This window comes from Dryobates pubescens, chromosome 2 (assembly GCF_014839835.1).
Source record: "Dryobates pubescens isolate bDryPub1 chromosome 2, bDryPub1.pri, whole genome shotgun sequence".
Taxonomy (NCBI): domain Eukaryota; kingdom Metazoa; phylum Chordata; class Aves; order Piciformes; family Picidae; genus Dryobates; species Dryobates pubescens.
Window position 1 is genome coordinate 6,838,655 of NC_071613.1, and position 18,919 is coordinate 6,857,573.

Consider the following 18,919-nt stretch of genomic DNA (forward strand, 5'->3'; position numbering starts at 1 on the left):
AAATCATACTCCATGGAAGAGCATGGAGAATGGGGAGAAAGGAAATCTTTTAACAGACTGATCTTGACCTCTTACTAGCCTAACACTGGGTCCCTCATACTCTGTCTGTAGAGAGGAGTATTTATAGCCAGCTCAAAAGAAACACCTGACAAAGTAGGGCAAACTTCCAGTGCTGGAAAGCTTTGCTGCTTCTCTGGAGAGCAAAACCACTTCTGACTGTCATTAAGGAGTCAAACTTGAGAGAGCCACTGGGAAATTGTTTTAGAGAAGAAGCTGGATGTGACTGAGGGATTTCTCTCACTGATGGTGCTCTGAAAACAATGGCTTCCTTCCCAGCCTCTCATCTCTCCTGCCTCCTTCCCCAGCCTTTCACCTCTCCTGCCTCCTTCCCAGCCTTTCACCTCTCCTGCCTCCTTCCCAGCCTTTCACCTCTCCTGCCTCCTCCAGACATGCAATTTGTGATGTACTTGACTGCCAGTCAGGTTTCTCTCTCTACCAGTTTAGATAGGATCTGCCCAGTCCAGTGTAATCCATCCAACCCAGCTGCAGGATGTCTTTGGCAGTGACCACCTTCATGAATTGATCCTTTCTATTGGGCAAGCTGTGTTTGAATATCACAGAATGGTTTGAGTTGGAAGGGACCTCCAAAGGTCATCCAGTCCAAGCCCCTCTGCACTCAGCAGAGACACCCTCCACTAAATCAGGTTGCCCAGAGCCCTGTCCAGCCTCACCTTGAATATCTCCAGGGATGGGGCCCCAACCACCTCCCTGGGCAACCTGTTCCAGTGTTTCACAACCCTCATGAACAAGAACCACCTGAAGCTTCACCAGCTGTAGTCACAGGTTGCTGCCTAAGATAAATGAAGACAGCTTCTCTCTCCCACTGGATATGCAATTGGCCTTGGAGCATGTCTGTGCAAGAGGGCCAGCTAACACTGCCCTCAGCATTTAGAACCACCAGGGGAGGCTTCTCTCCCCAATTAAGGAAATGAGAGACTCCAAAGGGGATTTATAGCATCTTCTGCATTTAAAGTGAATGATGCTTAAACAAAAAAAAAAAAGCTTTCCTGGTTTTCTAGGTACAGAAAGAGAGACAGATGGTGTTTATCAGATCTCATAATTAAGGTTGGGAAAAGCCTTGCATAGAGGCCCCCACCCGAGTCAATCCTCATTTACATTAAACCTCATCAATCTTTAGCTAATCCTCCACCAGGTTTTCAGTGCTTAGTCCACTCTGAAATCAAGGAATTGAACTCCTTTGCCTCACCTTAGGCTTAAGTGAGCTGTGGACCCAACAGCTCAGCTGGCATTAGTCCTGGAAAATAATGATCAGATGGATCCTACTGGATCCAGCAGTGAAAACTGCTGGGCTTGCCTGTAACAAATGGATTGACTTTGCTGCTCCAACAGGCTGCTTTCAAAGCTTTAATAAAAAAAAATCTATGTTAATCAGAACAGAGCCTTTTGGCCAAGAGGTTTAAACAGAACTAGGAAAAGAAGGTGCTTTATTGACTTGTAAGATGCAGCCTATTCCACTACAGTTTGGCTTCTGGACTGTTGCATGTAGCTAAGCTATTATGGCCTCTGGCAGCCAGCAGAAAGCAGGTTGAGCTCCTGCATAACAGGAGTAGATAAATCATAGAATCACAGATTTGTCAGGATTGGAAGGGACCTCAAGGATCAGCCAGTTCCAACCCCCTACCCTGGGCTTCCAAGCCACCCAGCCTTTTGCAGAGACCCCTCATACTAGAGCAGGTTGCCCAGAGCCACATCCAGCCTGGCTTTCAAAACCTTCAGGCATGAGGCTTCCACCACCTCCCTGGGCAACCTGTGCCAGTGTCTCACTACCCTCATGGGGAACAACTTCTTTCTCACATCCAATTTGAATCTACCCACATCTAGTTTTGCTCCATTCCCCCCAGTCCTATCACTCCCTGACATCCTAAGAAGTCCCTCCCCAGCTTTCTTGTAGCCCCCTTCAGATACTGCAAGGCCACAATGAGGTCTCCCCAGAGCCTTCTCCTCTCCAGACTGAACAGCCCCAGCTCCCTCAGTCTGTCCTCATAACAGAGCAGCTCCAGCCCCCTAATCATTCCCATGGCTCTTCCCTGGACACCTTCCAGCACCTCCAGATCCCTCATGTAATAGGGGCTCCAGAACTGGAGGCAGTACTCCAGGTGAGGTCTCACCAGAGCTGAGTAGAGGGGGAGAATCACCTCCCTCGACCTGCTGGCCACGCTTCTCTTGATAGCCAGCAGGTTCAAGCGTTGGTACAGGAAAGCAGACAATGAAATGCTCAAGTCCCCCACAAATTACATATTTAACCCTAGATACTGAAGTGTGGATTTTGTAAGATTGTGTTTTCATAGATAGACAGAATCATGGAATGGTTTAGGCTGCAACCCATCAACCAATCCAACCCACCTAAACCATGCACCAAGCACCCTGTCAAGTCTCCTCTTGAACACCTCCAGGGATGGTGACTCCACCACCTCCCTGGGCAGCACATTCCAATGTCCAACAACTCTCTCTGGGAAGAACTTTCTGCTCACCTCCAGCCTAAACCTCCCCTGGTGCAGCCTGAGACTGTGTCCTCTTGTTCTGGTGCTGCTTGCCTCGGAGAAGAGACCAACCTCTGCCTGTCTACAACCTCTCTTCAGGGAGTTGTAGAGAGTAATAAGGTCACCCCTGAGCCTCCTCTTCCCCAGGCTAAGCAACCCCAGCTCCTTCAGCCTCTCCTCACAGGGCTTGTGTTCCAAACCCCTCCCCACCTTTGTTGCCCTTCTCTGGACACCTTCCAGCAAGTCAACCTCCTTCCTAAACTGAGGGGCCCAGAACTGGACACAGGACTCAAGGTGTGGCCTAACCAGTGCAGCGTACAGGGACAGAATGACCTCCCTGCTCCTGCTGGCCACACTGTTCCTGATGCAGGCCAGGATGCCATTGGCCCTCTTGGCTGCCTGGGCACACTGCAGGCTCATGTTCAGCCAGCACCCCCAGGTTCCTCCCTGCCTGGCCGCTCTCCAGCCACTCTGCCCCCAGCCTGTAGCACTGCCTGGGGTTGCTGTGGCCAATGTGCAGAACCTGGCACTTGGATGTGTTCAATCTCATGCCCTTGGCCTCTGCCCATCTGTCCAGCCTGTCGAGATCCCTCTGCAGAGCCTCTCTACCCTCCAGTAGATCAGCTCCTGCCCCCAGCTTGGTGTCATCTGCAAATTTACTGATGAAGGACTCGATGCCCTCATCCAGATCATCAATAAAGATGTTAAAGAGCATGGGGCCCAGCACTGATCCTTGGGCCACACCACTAGTTGCTACAAGATGGAATCAGGACTCTCATACCATCCTAGAAAGGAAAGAATCCAAGTCCTTAAAGCAGAAATCATACCTACAACATCAGAGTATTCAATAAGATAAAGCAGATAGCTATGAGCTTATCTATCAGCACAGCCATTAAAAGCTCAGACTTTGGTTTATGTTTAAGGAAAAAACACCTGCTGGAATGAGTTCAGTTTAAATCAAAGACAAATACAGGAAGCGCTCAGATAACAAATCAATATCTGCATTTAGATCCAGTTCAGTGGTTCACACAGGATAAAAATCCCAGTATCAGAGCAGTCAATAACATCACAGCATCGCAGAATGTTAGGGGTTGGAAGGAACTTCAAAAAGTCATCCAGTCCAACCCCCCTGCCAGAGCAGGATCACCTAGGGCAGGTCACACAGGAACACAGCCAGGTGGGTTTTGAATATCTCCAGAGAGGGAGACTCCACAACCCACCTGGGCAGCCTGTTCCAGCATTCTCTCACCTTCATAGTGAAGAAATTCTTCCTCCTGTTTCCATGGAGCTTCCTGTGCCTCAGCTTCCACTACTACCTCCTGTGCTGTCACTAGGCATCACCCAGCAGAGCCTGGCTCCAGCCTCTGGGCACTCACCCTGCACATCTTTATCAACATGAGTGAAGTCACCACTCAGGCTCCTCCTCTCCAAGCTACAAAGCCCTCATCTCCCTCAGGCTCTCCTCATAAGGAAGATGTTCCACTGCCTGCAGCAGCTTTGTGGCTCTGCACTGGACTCTTTCAAGCAGTTGCCTGAGGTCCTTCTTGAACTGAAGGGTCCAGAACAGGACAGAAGATTCCAGATGCAGCCTCACCAGGGCAGAGCAGAGGGGAAAGAGCAGCTCCCTCGATCTGCTGGCCACACTCCTCTTAATGCACCTCCCTATGCTCAGCAGAAGACCAATTTTAAGCATCAGCTATATAGTTTCCATTAATCAAAGCAAATGAGGAAGAAGAAAAGGAAATAATCATGCAGAGTACTGAAGGTCTTCAGCATCATGGAGCATGGGTGGAATTTAGGCAGTTTGGTTCAGTCCCCAGTTGCTGCAGCAAAGCCTGAGGGATTCAGACTACTTGAATTACTCCCAGCAAAGTCAAGACTAATGAGCTTAGTGATGCCAGTGAGCAGCCTCTTCTTGCAGCAAACACCAGCCAAGGCAGGGAGTTATTTACAGGAAACAAAGATCTGTACAACCTGCTCAGAGTGATCTCATTTATAAAGCCCACAGACTCTGCTCTCCTGAACTCCAGGCTCTTGTTTTGAAAAGCCACAGAAGTATGGCAGCTCAGATACAAATCAAATCATTTCACCTGTCAAAATACAAAGCCCTCTTGAAATGACATTAAATCTTAAAACAGCCAGCACAAAGAAGGATGGATGAATGATTTATTCAAAGCATGAGGGAGACAGGACAAAAATCCATCCCCCTTGGGAAATGATGGAAACCACCAGGGAGACAGAATCACAGAATCACCAAGGTTGGAAGAGACCTCAAAAATCACCAAGTCCAACCTCATGACTAAACCATGGCACCAAGTACCACGTCCAGTCCCCTCTTGAACACCTCCAGGGATGGGGACTCCACCACCTCCCTGGGCAGCACATTCCCATGGTCAATCTCTTTTTTTGTGAAGAACTTCTTCCTCACCTCCAGCCTAAACCCCCCCTGGCACAGCTTGAGACTGTGTCCTCTTGTTCTGGTGCTGCTTGCCTCGGAGAAGAGACCAACCTCTGCCTGTCTACAATCTCCCTTCAGGTAGTTGTAGAGAGCAATAAGGTCACTCCTGAGCCTCCTCTTCTCCAGGCTAAGCAACCCCAGCTCCCTCAGCCTCTCCTCACAGGGCTGTGCTCCAGACCCCTCCCCAGCCTCACTGCCTTTCTCTGGACACGTTCAAGAGTCTCAATGTCCTTCTTAAACTGAGGGGCCCAGAACTGGACACAGGACTCAAGGTGTGGCCTAACCAGTGCTGAGTACAGGGCAGAATGACTTCTCTGCTCCTGCTGGCCACACTATTCTTGATGCAGACCAGGATGCCATTGGCCTTCTTGGGCACACTGCTGGCTGTCCATCAGCACCCCCAGGTCCCTTTCTGCCTGGCTGCTCTCCAGCCACTCTGACCCCAGCCTGTAGCTCTGCATGGGGTTGTTGTGGCCAAAGTGCAGCACCTGGCACTTGAATTTGTTAAATGCCATCTTGTTGGACTCTGCCCATCTGTCCAGTCAGTCAAGGTCCCTCTGCAGAGCCCTTCTAGACCTTATAGAGGGAGTGTGGAGGGACCCTTTACAAGGGGTTGTAGTGATAGGATGAGGAGGAATGGATTGAAGCTTGAGGAGGTGTTTAAGAAAAGCCTGGATGAGGCACTTAGTGCCATGGTCTAGTTGATTAGTTAGGGTTAGATGATCATTTGGACTTCATGATCTTGGACATCTCTTCCAACCTGGTTGATTCTGTGAATTATTAAGAAGAAATTCTTTCCAGTGAGGGTGGTGAGACACTGGAACAGGTTGCCGAGGGAGGCTGTGGATGGACTCTTCCTAGAGGTGTTCAAGGCCAGGCTGAATTGAGGTCTTGAGCAACCTGGGCTGGTGGGAGGTGTCCCTGCTCATGGCAGTGGGGTTAGAACTAGATGATCTTTAGGGTCCCTTCCAACCCAAACCATTCTATGACTCTAAGAATGAGACTATCACCTCCATGCTACATTTGAAGATGAAATACAAAGGAACCACTCTGCACAGCAGACCACAGCCAGCCAGACTGGGAAGAACAACCCAATGGTCCAGTGACCTCCACTAGTCCAAAAATCGCTTGAAATCAAATAGTGTTAACGCAAGGAAGGAAAAGAAGACCTGAGAAGGTGCTAAGATCTTCCAGAAGCACACCCAGAATTCAGCAGCTATGGAACACTGATGAGAATACAGGAGGACAACCTATCTTTCAGACAAAAAACAACCCCAACCCTGCCAAGCCTTTTGAAAGTATATAAATTGCACAGAGAATCCAACTCCTCTTTGTAGGGAGAGGAGCTGAAATTTTGCCAGAGTGAGGACAATGAAGAGCTTCACTCTGGGAGGGGAGGGGGGGGGGGAAAAGATCTGGACCATTCTGGAAGCCATAAATCTTGTGTTGAGCTCCATTTTTTAAAGCAAGATACCAAAGCAGTCGATGGAAATCGATGGCGACCTTAAAGAGCAGTGTCAGCATTGCCACAGCAAATGCAGCTCCAATGCATCAAAAAGGCTTTGTATCCAAAGGGAGGGAAAGGAAGGGGAGAGGGAACCAAAAAAACATCCAGCAGGATTGCAATTAGCTGGCTCTTCTAAATGAAGCCAAGCTAAAACTCAGTCCTAGCTTTTCATGGAGACAGAGGAAGAGCAGAAGTGGCCTGGAGACAGCCAGAGAGAGGAGGGCAGAAGTGGCATGGAGATAGAGAGAGTGAGGCAGAAGTGGCATGGAGACAGCCAGAGAGAGGGGAGCAGAAGTGGCATGGAGACAGAGAGAGGGGGGCAGAAGTGGCCTGGAGACAGCCAGAGGGGGGGGGGGGGCGCAGCAGTGGCATGGAGACAGCCAGAGAGGGGGGGGGGCAGAAGTGGCATAGAGACAGCCAGAAGGGGGCAGAAGTGGCATGGAAATAGAGAGAGGGAGGCAGAAGTGGCACAAAAACAGCCAGAAGGAGGCTGAAGTGGCCTGGAGACAGAGAGTGGGGGGCAGAAGTGGCATAGAGACAGCCAGAGAGAGAGGGGAAGAAGTGGCATGAAGACCACCAGAAGGGGGCAGAAGTGGCCTGGAGACAGAGAGAGAGAAACTTTAAAGGTCAACCTGGATGCATTCCTGTGTGGCCTGGCCTAGGTGATCCTGCTCTGGCAGGAGGGTTGGACTGGATGATCTCCAGAGGTCTCTTCCAACCCCTAACATTCTATGACAGCTATGCATCAAAGCTTCATCTTAGAGTAAAGGAAATGAGCACCATGAAGAGATGGAGCTGACCATTGCCTGTGTCACATGAGAAATAAAAGAAGTGAAGTTCTCTTACCTTCAGGTGCATCTGCATCACAGTCTTTAGATACAAATGTCACATTCCCTGGCTGGTCATCAAGTGTCTTATTACTCTGCATGATAAACACAGACAGTTAGTGCACCACTCCACCAGCAACATTCTTCCATGCACCAGGACAGTCCCTGAGGCACCCCCCAATAAATTATTAACCTTCTAAAAAAGGCTTAGACAAACCTCTTACAATATTCAAGAGGATTCAGATTGTTCTGGAGCTGTACATGCAGAGGAAACCGAGTGGTACAACATGGAACACTTCCAAAGGTGCCTTCATTCAGAACAAAATGAGCAGCCTGTGTTCCCTCTGAAGGCTCATGAAAAATAAAAACCTCCTTTCTCTGGAATTGAATTTGGTGCTGAAGTGCTTGCACCAGGAGCAAACTGTGCTAGGGGTCATGATGAAAACCTAAAGGCCAGCCAAGAGAATCACAGAAAGGCTTAGGTTGGAAGGGACCTTAGAGATCATCTACTCTAGCAGTATCCAACACATAGCCAGAGTGGAGAAAGACAAATTATGGTGACCTACTGGAAACTCAAACATTCCTAGCCAAATGTCTCAAATCTTTGGGTTCTGACCCTTTAAGAAACTACATCAACTCTGTATCAGGGGCTGGGGGGCAGGAGGAAAGGGACAGGTTCTGCTCACTTGTGCCCTGGGATAGGACGAGGAGCAATGATGTAAGCTGCAGCACAGGAGGTTCCACCTCAACACAAGGGGGAACTTCTTTACTGTAAAGGTCACAGAGCACTGGCACAGGCTGCCCAGAGAGGTTGTGGAGTCTCCTTCTCTGGAGACTTTCAATGCCTGCCTGGATGTGTCCCTGTGTGACCTGAGCTAGATTGCATGGTTGTGCTTTGGCAGGAGGGTTGGACTTGATGAAAGAGGTGGTAGAGTCCCCATCCCTGGAGATGTTCAAAAAAGAGTAGGATGTGGCATTGGGAGCCATGGTTTAGTTGTCAGGAGGTGTTAGGTAATAGGTTGGACTTGATGATCTCTGAGGTCTTTTCCAACCTGGTCGATTCTATGACTGTATGATCTTTTTCCTGCCTCAAGATGAGGTTTGGTGCTATCAGCTGCTACACAAGCTGTCCAAAGAGATGATACCAAGAATCCCTCAGAGAAGAACTGTGGAAGTTCTGGGACCAGGTTTGTTCAACATCTTTGTGGGTGCCATGGACAGTGGCATTGAGTGCACCCTCAGCACGTTTGCTGATGGCACCAAGCTGTGTGGTGCAGCAGACAGCTGGAGGGAAGGGATGCCTTGAAAGGCTAGAGAGGTGGGCAGAAGCCAACCTCATGAGGTTCAACAAGACCAAGGGCAGGGTCCTGCAGCTGGGTCGAGGCAATCCCAGGCACAAATCCAGGCTGGGCAGGGACTGGCTGGAAAGCAGCCCTGAGGAGAGAGACTTGGGGGTGCTGGGGGAGGAGAAGCTCAACAGGAGCTCTCAGTGTGCACTTGCAGCCCAGAAAGCCAATCAGATCCTGGGCTGCAGCAAGAGAAGTGTGGCCAGCAGGGCAAGGGAGGGGATTCTGCCCCTCTACTCAGCTCTGCTGAGACACCACCTGCAGTACTGCCTCCAGATCTGGAGCTCCTATTACAAGAGGGATCTGGAGGTGCTGGAAGGTGTCCAGAGAAGGCCACGAGGATGAGCAGAGGGCTGGAGCACCTCTCCTATGGGGACAGACTGAAGGAGTTGGGGCTGTTCAGTCTGGAGAAGAGAAGGCTCCAAGGTGACCTTATTGTGGCCTTCCAGTATCTGAAGGGGGCTACAAGAAGGCTGGGGAGGGACTTCCCAGGATCTCAGGTAGTGATAGGACTGGGGGGAATGGAATGAAGCTGGAGGTGGGGAGATTCAGGCTGCAGGAGAGAAGGAAGTTCTTCACCATGAGAGTGGTGAAGCCCTGGAATGGGTTGTCCAGGGAGGTGGTCGAGGCCCCATCCCTGGAGGTGTTTAAGCCCAGGCTGGATGAGGCTCTGGCCAGCCTGATCTAGTGTGAGGTGTCCCTGCCCATGGCAGGGGGGTTGGAACTAGCTGATCCTTGTGGTCCCTTCCAACCCTGATTGATACTATGATACTATACTAAGTTGGCCACAGGGCCTCAGCTGGGAAGGGCAAAGTACCCAAATGAAAGTTCAAAGCTGAAGACACTTTGGATTAAGCTGGGGACACATGCTTGGGAGACTCCCATGGTTCAAGAGTTAAGCAAAGCAAGTAGCCCAGGTCTAGCTAAGGCTGTCTCAGAGGAGCTCCAGTTCTCTACACACATTCAATTACCAGGAGAAGTTGACAGCGCTTGAAAGCTAAAAGGTCTTGTCAAGAGCACCAGTCTCCACAGGAAACACTTCCAGGATTCAAAGAGGATTCTAACCTGTCTAATGCATCATGACAGACTCTGGTTACAAATGAGTTTGACAGGTTACCAGACTGGGAATTGCTGTAGAGCAAAAGGGGGAAGGGCTCCTTTTAAACACTGCGGCGTTGTGAGCCAGCAGAGCCCCACAGCTGTTTGCCAGCCAGCCCACCCACTGAGCTGACTTGTAACCTGGTTTGTTTATTGCTTGCTCCTGCACAGGGTGGCTTAGGGAGGTGCTCCTTGAAATGTGAAACTGTCTGTGATGTGGGAGCAGTGGAAATCATGGAACCACAGAACTGGTTTGGAAGGAAAAGACCTCTAAGATCATCCAGTCCAGCCATCAACCCAACACCACCATGGCCACCAAACCATCTCCCCAAATGCCATGGCCACAGGTTTCTGGAACACCACCAGGGATGGGGACTCCACCACCTCCCTGGCAGCCTGTTCCTACCCCTGACCACTCTTGCAGCAAAGAAATTCTATCTCATCTCCAACCTAAACCTCCCCTGGTGTAACCTGAGGCAATGCCCTCTCTTTCTATCACCTGATACTGGGGAGAAGAGCACTGCAACCTCCTTTCAGGGAGTTGCAGAGAGCAATGAGGTCTCCCCTCAGCCTCTTCTTCTCTGGACTAAACAAATGCAGTTCCCTCAGCTGCTCCTCCCCAGTCCTGTTCTCCAGACCCTTCCCCAGCTTTGCTGTCCTTCTCTGGACATGCTCCAACCCCTCAATGTCTTCTTGGAGTGAGAGCCTCAAAACTGAACCCAGGATTTGAGGTGCAGCCTCACCAGTGCCCAGCACAGAAGAATAATCCCTTCCCTGCTCCTGCTGGCCACACTATTCCTGATCCAGGCCAGGATGCTGGACACCTTCTTGGCCACCTGAGCACAGTGTTGGCTCATGTTCAGCTGGCTGTTAACACCCCCATGTCCTTCTCTAGTGGACAACTTTGCAGCCACTCTGCCCCAAGCCTGGAGCATGCATGGGGCTGCTGTGTCCCAAGCACAGGTCCCAGCACTTGGCTTTGTTGAACCTCATACAACTGACCTCCTCCATGGATCCAGTCTGTCCAGATCCCTTTGCAGAGCCTTCCTCCCCTCAAGCAGATCAACATTGCCACCCAACTTAGTGCCCCCCTCAAATGCAGCATGTCCAAGCAAAATGGTGCAGAGAGTTTCCATCATCAGGCAGCTTGTGCACAAGTTGATTTTCACTTGCCCAGCCCCTGTGCATGGCTCCTCAGTTCCCTAACCACCAAAGCCATAACTCTTGAAGAGTTTCTTCACTGCAAACATGCACAGACAAATCTGCCACTCCACCTCCAGCCCCCATCTCTCCCCATTTCAAACCACCACATCACATGCAGCTATGAGGGGTAGGCAGACAGAAAGTGTGTCTGGTACAGCCTGAAAAGGATCTTTGAGAGGATGTTGTCTGAAACCCTTTTATTTCCTTGGCATGCCAGAGCAGCCCAGATGTAATTTAGCAGCATGTTCTTTATGCTCTGTGTTATTCCAACAATAACAGCACTTTCCTAGACCCCACTTACACATTATGCACTTCAAACACAGCTCTTTGCAATGGGAGGTGAGAAGCTGGAGATGCAGGACAGCTAATCTTGCCTTGGAACAATTTAATCCTTCAAATGAAAACTTGTAGCTCTACTCAATCGTTGCAGCTAATCCTCCTTTGCAGTGCTGATCAGGATTGTATTTCAATAGCTGTTTGAGTGACCCCACCTGCCTGCTGCTGTGCTTCATTTCTCTTGACCCCTTTTCATGGCCAGCTTTCTCCCTGCATTCAGATGCTGTTTGTCATTAAAAAAACCCACCTGCATGTTAGCTGTTGAAGTTCCAACCTTTCTCCACCCCCTCAGTATCAACATATGGTGTTTCATTGAATGTCCACCTGTAGCCTGGATCTGGGGCTACACTCTGGCAGTTACTCTCTCACTCTATGACCCCCTCCCCAGCAGTGGAGCAGGAGAAGGGAAAAGGAGAGAGGTAAAAAAATCTGTGGGTTGAGGTGGAAGCTGACTTAATGGAACCAAAAAACCCACAAACCTGATACCAATGCCAGTGTGTGGGATTTGAAGTTATACTTTGCCCTGAGAAAGGTACAGCAGTCACACTGAACAGGAAAGCAGCCCAAGAGGGGCCAAGCAGAGCCCAAGAGGGGCCAAGCAGAGCCCAAGAGGGGCTCTTTGCCTCCAAGCCAACTCCTGCCCCTCTCCCTCTGCCTCCAAGCCAACTCCTGCCCCTCTCCCTCTGCCTCCAAGCCAACTCCTGCCCCTCTCCCTCTGCCTCCAAGCCAACTCCTGCCCCTCTCCCTCTGCCTCCAAGCCAACTCCTGCCCCTCTCCCTCTGCCTCCAAGCCAACTCCTGCCCCTCTCCCTCTGCCTCCAGCCCAACTTCTGCCCCTCTCCCTCTGCCTCCAACCCAACTTCTGCCCCTCTCCCTCTGCCTCCAAGCCAACTTCTGCCCCTCTCCCTCTGCCTCCAAGCCAACTTCTGTCCCTCTCCCTCTGCCTCCAAGCCAACTTCTGTCCCTCTCCCTCTGCCTCCAAGCCAACTTCTGTCCCTCTCCCTCTGCCTCCAAGCCAACTTCTGCCCCTCTCCCTCTGCCTCCAAGCCAACTTCTGCCCCTCTCCCTCTGCCTCCAAGCCAACTCCTGCCCCTCTCCCTCTGCCTCCAGCCCAACTCCTGCCCCTCTCCCTCTGCCTCCAAGCCAACTCCTGCCCCTCTCCCTCTGCCTCCAAGCCAACTCCTGCCCCTCTCCCTCTGCCTCCAAGCCAACTCCTGCCCCTCTCCCTCTGCCTCCAAGCCAACTCCTGTCCCTCTCCCTCTGCCTCCAAGCCAACTTCTGTCCCTCTCCCTCTGCCTCCAAGCCAACTTCTGTCCCTCTCCCTCTGCCTCCAAGCCAACTTCTGCCCCTTTCCCTCTGCCTCCAAGCCATGTTCTGCCCCTCTGTCTCTGCCTCCAGCCCAACTTCTGCCCCTCTGTCTCTGCATGCTTCAACATGAAGGATTCTTTCCTCAGGTCACTCAAAGGCTTAAAGACTTGCCTGGCAGGAGGATCCTTAATGAAATTGTCCTTCCCATCCTTCCACCCACACAGTTCTGCAGTGTAACTCAGAGACCTACAGCCTACAATACCAAAAACTCAAGAAGAAGGGGAAAAAAAAAATCAACCCCCAAACCACCTTTTGCAGGGACTTGAGCTCATAATTAATTCAGACACAGCTATAGGGTGTTGCAGGCTAGACACACAGCAAGCAATCCTGCCAGGGGTCTTATGTAAACTCACCACAGAAGCAAAATGCTTTCCTAAAGCATTTTCCAGCTCAATTTTTTGCTGCTGCTACCCTCATTCTGCCAAGCTGAGCCAATTTAGAGATGCCTCAGCATATTTATTTTGTCTTAGCTATGTCTAACATAAAAATCTAATAAAAAAGCCATTACACTTTCTAAGTAAATATTTGAGTCCTCTAACAGTGATTCCATTATTGTGCCTGGATTGCTATGAGGATGACCAACCTCCCCATCATTAGCCACCATTTAGATGTAAAGACAGCAGAAAAGTAGCATTTATTGAGTGCTTTGCTTCCTGCAGTGCCAATTCCACCACACCCTCTTCAGCACACTGGAGCTGATCAGAGGGTCCTCTCCTCCAGCATGTTTAACACCACTTCAATTTCTCCTTGCAGTCCTTTAGCTCAAAGTATTCTGCATCTGCTCTGCTTAAAGTTACAGGAGTTAGAGTTTAGTGAATCTTTGCAGCTGAAGAAGGTTGGTGGGGGACTGGATTTTTTGAAAGCAGGGTGTTGTGCCTTCCCCAAAATCAGTATTCCACATGCCCAAAGCAGTCCCCAGCTAATTCAGTCCCATTTAAATTCCTTATCCTAACCACTCTGGCTCAACTGCTTTGTTAAATTTATACTTGCACCCCAAACAGCACCCCAGGAATGGCTTAGGTTGGAAGGGACCTCAGAGATCATCTACACCAACCTCCATGTCACGGACTGGGACACCTTACAAAGCGACTCCAGGCCACATCCAACCTGGCCTTGAACACCCCCAGGCACAAGGCAGCCACAATCTCCCTGGGCAGCCCCTTCCAGAGTCTCACCATCCATGTACTGAAAAACTTCCTCAGCTCCAGTCTAACCCTGATCTGCCCCAGCTCCAAACCATTCCCCCCTTGTCCTGTCTCCAGACACCCTTCAGGAAAAGAACCTCTGCTGCCTTCCTGTAGGATCCCTTCAGGTATTGGAAGGAAGCTCTAAGGTCCCCCCAGAGTATTCCCTTCTCCAGGCTGAACTCCCCCAGCTCCCTCAGCTTGTCCTCACAGCAGAGCTGCTCCAGCCCTTGGATCATCTTTGGCTCATCCTCTGGACTCACTCCAACAGCTCTGTGCCTTTCCCATGATAGGGACACCAGAACTGGAGGCAGTATTCAAGGTGGGGCCAGCCAGTAGTTAAAAAAAATAAATAAATCCTAGCTACAAGAGCCTTCAAAACTGAGAACAGGCCTGGTTTAAACAGTCACAAAACCCCTCAAACCCCACCACATCGCTGACACAACATATACACACTATTTGAATACTGTTATATGAATTGTTTGAATGTTGTTTGAAATAGAAGTAGCACATCTCACCTGCACCAGGTACTTCTGGCTTCCATACATGACATACTGAGGAGCAAGGCTGTAGATCATGTAGCTCGTATGGAGCACTATCAGCAGAAGTATCATACAGAGAAACAAAAGTGCTTGGGGGCGAGTTTTCCCTCGTCTGATTTTATACAGCTGAAAGGAGAAAGCAGCAAAGAAAAATTAACAGAATGGAAAACAACAACAGCAAGCAACCCACACTCTTTTGTCCCCTGAAGATCAAGTCCAGCCATCAACCTAACACCCCCATGGCCACTAAACCATGGCCCAAAGTGCCATGGCCACATGTTTCTGGTATACCTTCTGGGTGACTCCAGCACCTTATGAGTAGAGACCACCCCTTATGAGTAGAGTAGAGTGGAGCAGAGTAGAGTAGAATAGAGTAGAACAGAGTAGAGTAGAATAGAGTAGAATAGAGTAGAACAGAGTAGAGTAGAGTAGAGTAGAGTAGAATAGAGTAGAGTAGACCAGACCAGACCAGACCAGGTTGGAAGGGACCTTTGAGACCATCAAGTCCAATCTATCACCCAACACCATTTAATCAAGTAAACCATGGCACCAAGAACCTCATCCAGTCTCTTCCTAAACACCTCCAGGGATGGCGACTCCACCACCTCCTTGGGCAGCACATTCCAATGGCCAATCTCTCTTGCAGCACATTCCAGCACCAGAACAAGAGAACACAGTCTCAGGCTGCGCCAGGGGAGGTTTAGGCTGGAGGTTAGGAAGAAATTCTACACAGAGAGAGTGATTGCCCATTGGAATGTGCTGCCCAGGGATGTGGTGGAGTCCCCACCATTGGAGGTGTTTAGGAGGAGACTGGATGGGGTGCTTGGTTGCATGGTTTAGTTGATTAGATGCTGTTGGATGATAGGTTGGACACAATGATCTCGAAGGTCTCTTCCAACATGGTCTATTCTATTCTTCAGACTGAACAATCCCAACTCCTTCAGTCTGTCCTCACAGGAGTGCTGCTCCAGCCCTCTGCTCATCCTTATGGACATCTTACTGTTACCAACTGAACTCCTCCTTACCCTTATCCAGAAGAACCATATCCCCATATTTCGAATGCCAGCCATGGAAGTGAAGATGAAGTACATCACAATGGTTGTAATAAGAATGTAATCAAGTGGGAAAACCTACAACAAGAAAGAAAAAGCAGTTAAAAAAAAATAATAAAAGGACAGGAAAACACTCAAGAGCAGAAAGCAAGCTACCTAAAAAAAGAACAAGAACAACAGCAACAACAAGAAAAAAAGGCAGTTGGAAAGACAGGAAAACACTCAGAGCAGAAAATAAGCTACCTAAAAAAAGAAAAAGAACAAAAAAGGCAGCTAAAAAGGCCAGAAAACACTCAAAGCACAAAATAAGCCACCTAAAAAAAAAAAAAAGAGAGAGAAAAAAGGCCCTTAAAAAGACAAGCAAACATTCAGACTACATAACTCAGCTCTTCCTCCACTCAGAGCTGCATAAGTAGCTTCTACTTATAGCATCCGAGTTAGGAAGAGTCCTTCCATTGAGATGTTTCCCATAGCTCACTCCAAATGCAGCAGCTAGAGTGTGCTGCTAATGGAGCTCACACAATTAGAATGGGAAAGCAAGTGAGCCTGATTCTTCCTGTAAAGCTTGCCTTAATTTTGAAGTTTTATACTTTTTTTTTTTAGGCCAAGAACTCCTTCATTCAGTTCAGAGAGTACATTTCAGAAAGCCTGAAGTGGCAAAAAGCATTTCAGGAGTGCAGAGACATCCTGTCTGGGAATACTTCTGAACGCATTTCCGTAGAGAATCATCAGGGTTGGAAGGGACCCCAAGGATCAGCCAGTTCCAACCCCCCTGCCATGGGCAGGGACACCTCACACTACAGCAGGTTGCTCACAGCCACATCCAGCCTGGCCTGAAAAATCTCCAAGCATGAGGCTTCCACCACCTCCCTGGGCCACCTGTGCCAGTGTCTCACCACCCTCATGGGGAAGAACTTCTTCCTCACATCCAATCTGCATCTCCCCATTTCTAGTTCTGCTCCATTCCCCCCAGTCCTATCACTCCCTGATACCCTAAAAAGTCCCTCCCCAGCTTTCTTGTAGCCTCCTTCAGATACTGGAAGGCCACAAGAAGGTCTCCTCGAAGCCTTCTCTTCTCCAGACTGAACAGCCCCAACTCCCTCACTCTGTCCTCATAGCAGAGCAGCTCCAGCTCTCTAATAATCCTTGTGGCCCTTCTCTGGACACCTTCCAGCACCTCCAGATCCTCTCTGTACTAGGGGCTCCAGTACCAGACACAGTGCTCCAGGTGTGGTCTCACCTAAGCGGAGCAGAGGGGGAGAATCACCTCTCTCGACCTGCTGGCTATGCTTCTCTTGCTGCAGCCCAGGATGTGATTGGCTTTCTTTTGACAGCTTAGCAGAAGACACAGAGGAGCATCCTGACACATGTATATCCCCAGGGTGCTGTTTCTTTACTTACTGTTTGTAGGACAGGTAGCAGCATGTTCAGTGGATTGGTCAGGTTAGTTCCTAGTATTATAAATCCTGAGTTGAAGCCAGCTGAATGCAGAGCTTTGTCCAAACTGCAGCCATGAAGAAAAACTGGGTAAGCATCACGGTTCTCACAGAGCTTTGTCCTCACAGAATCATAGAACTGTTAAGATCAAGTCCAACCTTCAACCCAACACCACCACAGCCATTAAAGCATGTCCCAAACAGCTATGTCCATGAAATTCTTGAATACCTCCAGGGATGGGGACTCTACCACCTCCCTGGGCAGCCTGTTCCAATGCCTCACCCCTCTTGCAACAGAGAAATTTTTCCTAACCTCCAACCTAAACCTCCCCTTATACAATTTCAGACCATCTTATTCTATAACCTGATACTAGGAAGAAGAGACCAACCCCCACCCCTCAGTTTAGTTTAAAGCAGCAGCTCAAAAAAACACCCCAATCTGGCTAAGCCCAGAGCCTAACAGCTTGTTCCTATCTATAGAGACACACACTTTGCTTCACCACACTCATTACACCTGTCATATGGAAAGCTATATTGATTTCTGCATCTCCTTGGCATTTCAGCCTTCCCCTACTTAGGATCTTAGAGCTTATTTACCCTGTCTGAAATATTAAATGTGTCAACACTTGAGACTTCTGGTCAGTGTCAATCTCCCTGGAAATCCAGCTGGCTCTCTGGCTTTCAAACACCAGGAAACACTTCCAGTGTAATGTGGATCATAATGAATTATCCATACCATTTACTGCAGGAATTGCAAGCCCCTGGTACCCAACCCAAGAAGTACCTGCATGATTTAGAGTCATTCAAGCAGTCACAATGCTTCTGTAGTCTCAATCAGTCTTAATATATAAGCTTAATTTGTCTGCTCTGTCAGAAAGGTTTACAGCAGACAAGCACAGAACTGTCAGGGTTGGAAAGGACCTCAAGGATCATCCAGTTCCAACCCCCCTGCCATGGGCAGGGACACCTCACACTACAGCAGGTTGCTCACAGCCACATCCAGCCTGGCCTGAAAAACCTTCAGGCATGAGGCTTGCACCACCTCCCTGGGCAACCTGTGCCAGTGTCTCACCACCCTCATGGGGAAGAACTTCTTCCCCACATCCAATCTGAATCTACCCATTTCTAGTTTTGCTCCATTCCCCCCAGTCCTATCCCTCCCTGACAACCTAAAAAGTCCCTCCCCAGCTTTCTTGTAGCCCCCTTCAGATACTGGAAGGCCACAATTAGGTCTCCTTGGAGCCTTCTCTTCTCCGGATCAAACAACCCCAACTCTCTCAGCCTATCCTCTTCAGAGAGGAGCTCCAGGCATCTGCTCATCCTCTTGGCCCTTCCCTGGACATCTTCCAGCACCTACATAGAACCTTTTCTGAGTCCATCTTGCTACACTTTTCTCAGTTTCAATAGATATCAAATGTTGAACCCAGCTCTAGTTACAGACACACAGCAGAGACAAGAAGTTGGATGACTTGACGTGAACCACCCCAGAATTTGATGTTGGAGCAGGAACTCTGTGGTTTAAGTGGTTATGAGAAAAAGCTGAACTACACTTACTTGGACAGGAACAGAGAGACAGTGAAGAGCAGTGCCACAATGATGAAGAACACTCCCCACACAACCTAGAAGTAAAGAATGTTTACAGTTGAATTGGAAAGTCTTGTCCAACTTTCAATAAAGGACTCAATCATTAAGGTCCCTTCCAGCCCAAAGCCCTCCTATGAATCTGTGAATCTTGGACCATCCCAGAGCTCAAACACTTCAAACAGCAACTTATGAGTAAATTATGCCAGAGAGAAGTGCTAACACAATGTTTACTCTGCTGAGCAGGGTTTATGTCAACCACTTCAAATCTGATCATCTGAGATGAGAACCACTTTGCCTGGTGGATACACTCAGCTCAGAATCAAGCATTGAAGTACAAACCTGGGCAACAGTGCAAGAGAAAAGTCCCCCTCTAAGCTAAAGGTGCTGTTGAGAAGCCAGCTGAGATGTCACATGAAAT

At 49.4% G+C, this 18,919-nt stretch overlaps 1 protein-coding gene across 1 annotated transcript in view; it reads right to left on the reverse strand.

Moving 5' to 3' along the window:
• The window catches only part of LMBRD1 (LMBR1 domain containing 1), a 66,385-nt gene that overhangs the window by 6,580 nt on the left and 40,886 nt on the right, over window positions 1–18,919 (reverse strand). Inside the window, exons 10-14 of the mRNA XM_054169646.1 lie at window positions 18,472–18,536; window positions 16,883–16,985; window positions 15,455–15,559; window positions 14,406–14,555; window positions 7,373–7,448 (exon numbers count right to left, since the gene is read on the reverse strand). Coding sequence (XP_054025621.1) covers window positions 7,373–7,448; window positions 14,406–14,555; window positions 15,455–15,559; window positions 16,883–16,985; window positions 18,472–18,536 — 499 coding nt within the window. The remainder of the gene's footprint in view (window positions 1–7,372; window positions 7,449–14,405; window positions 14,556–15,454; window positions 15,560–16,882; window positions 16,986–18,471; window positions 18,537–18,919) is intronic.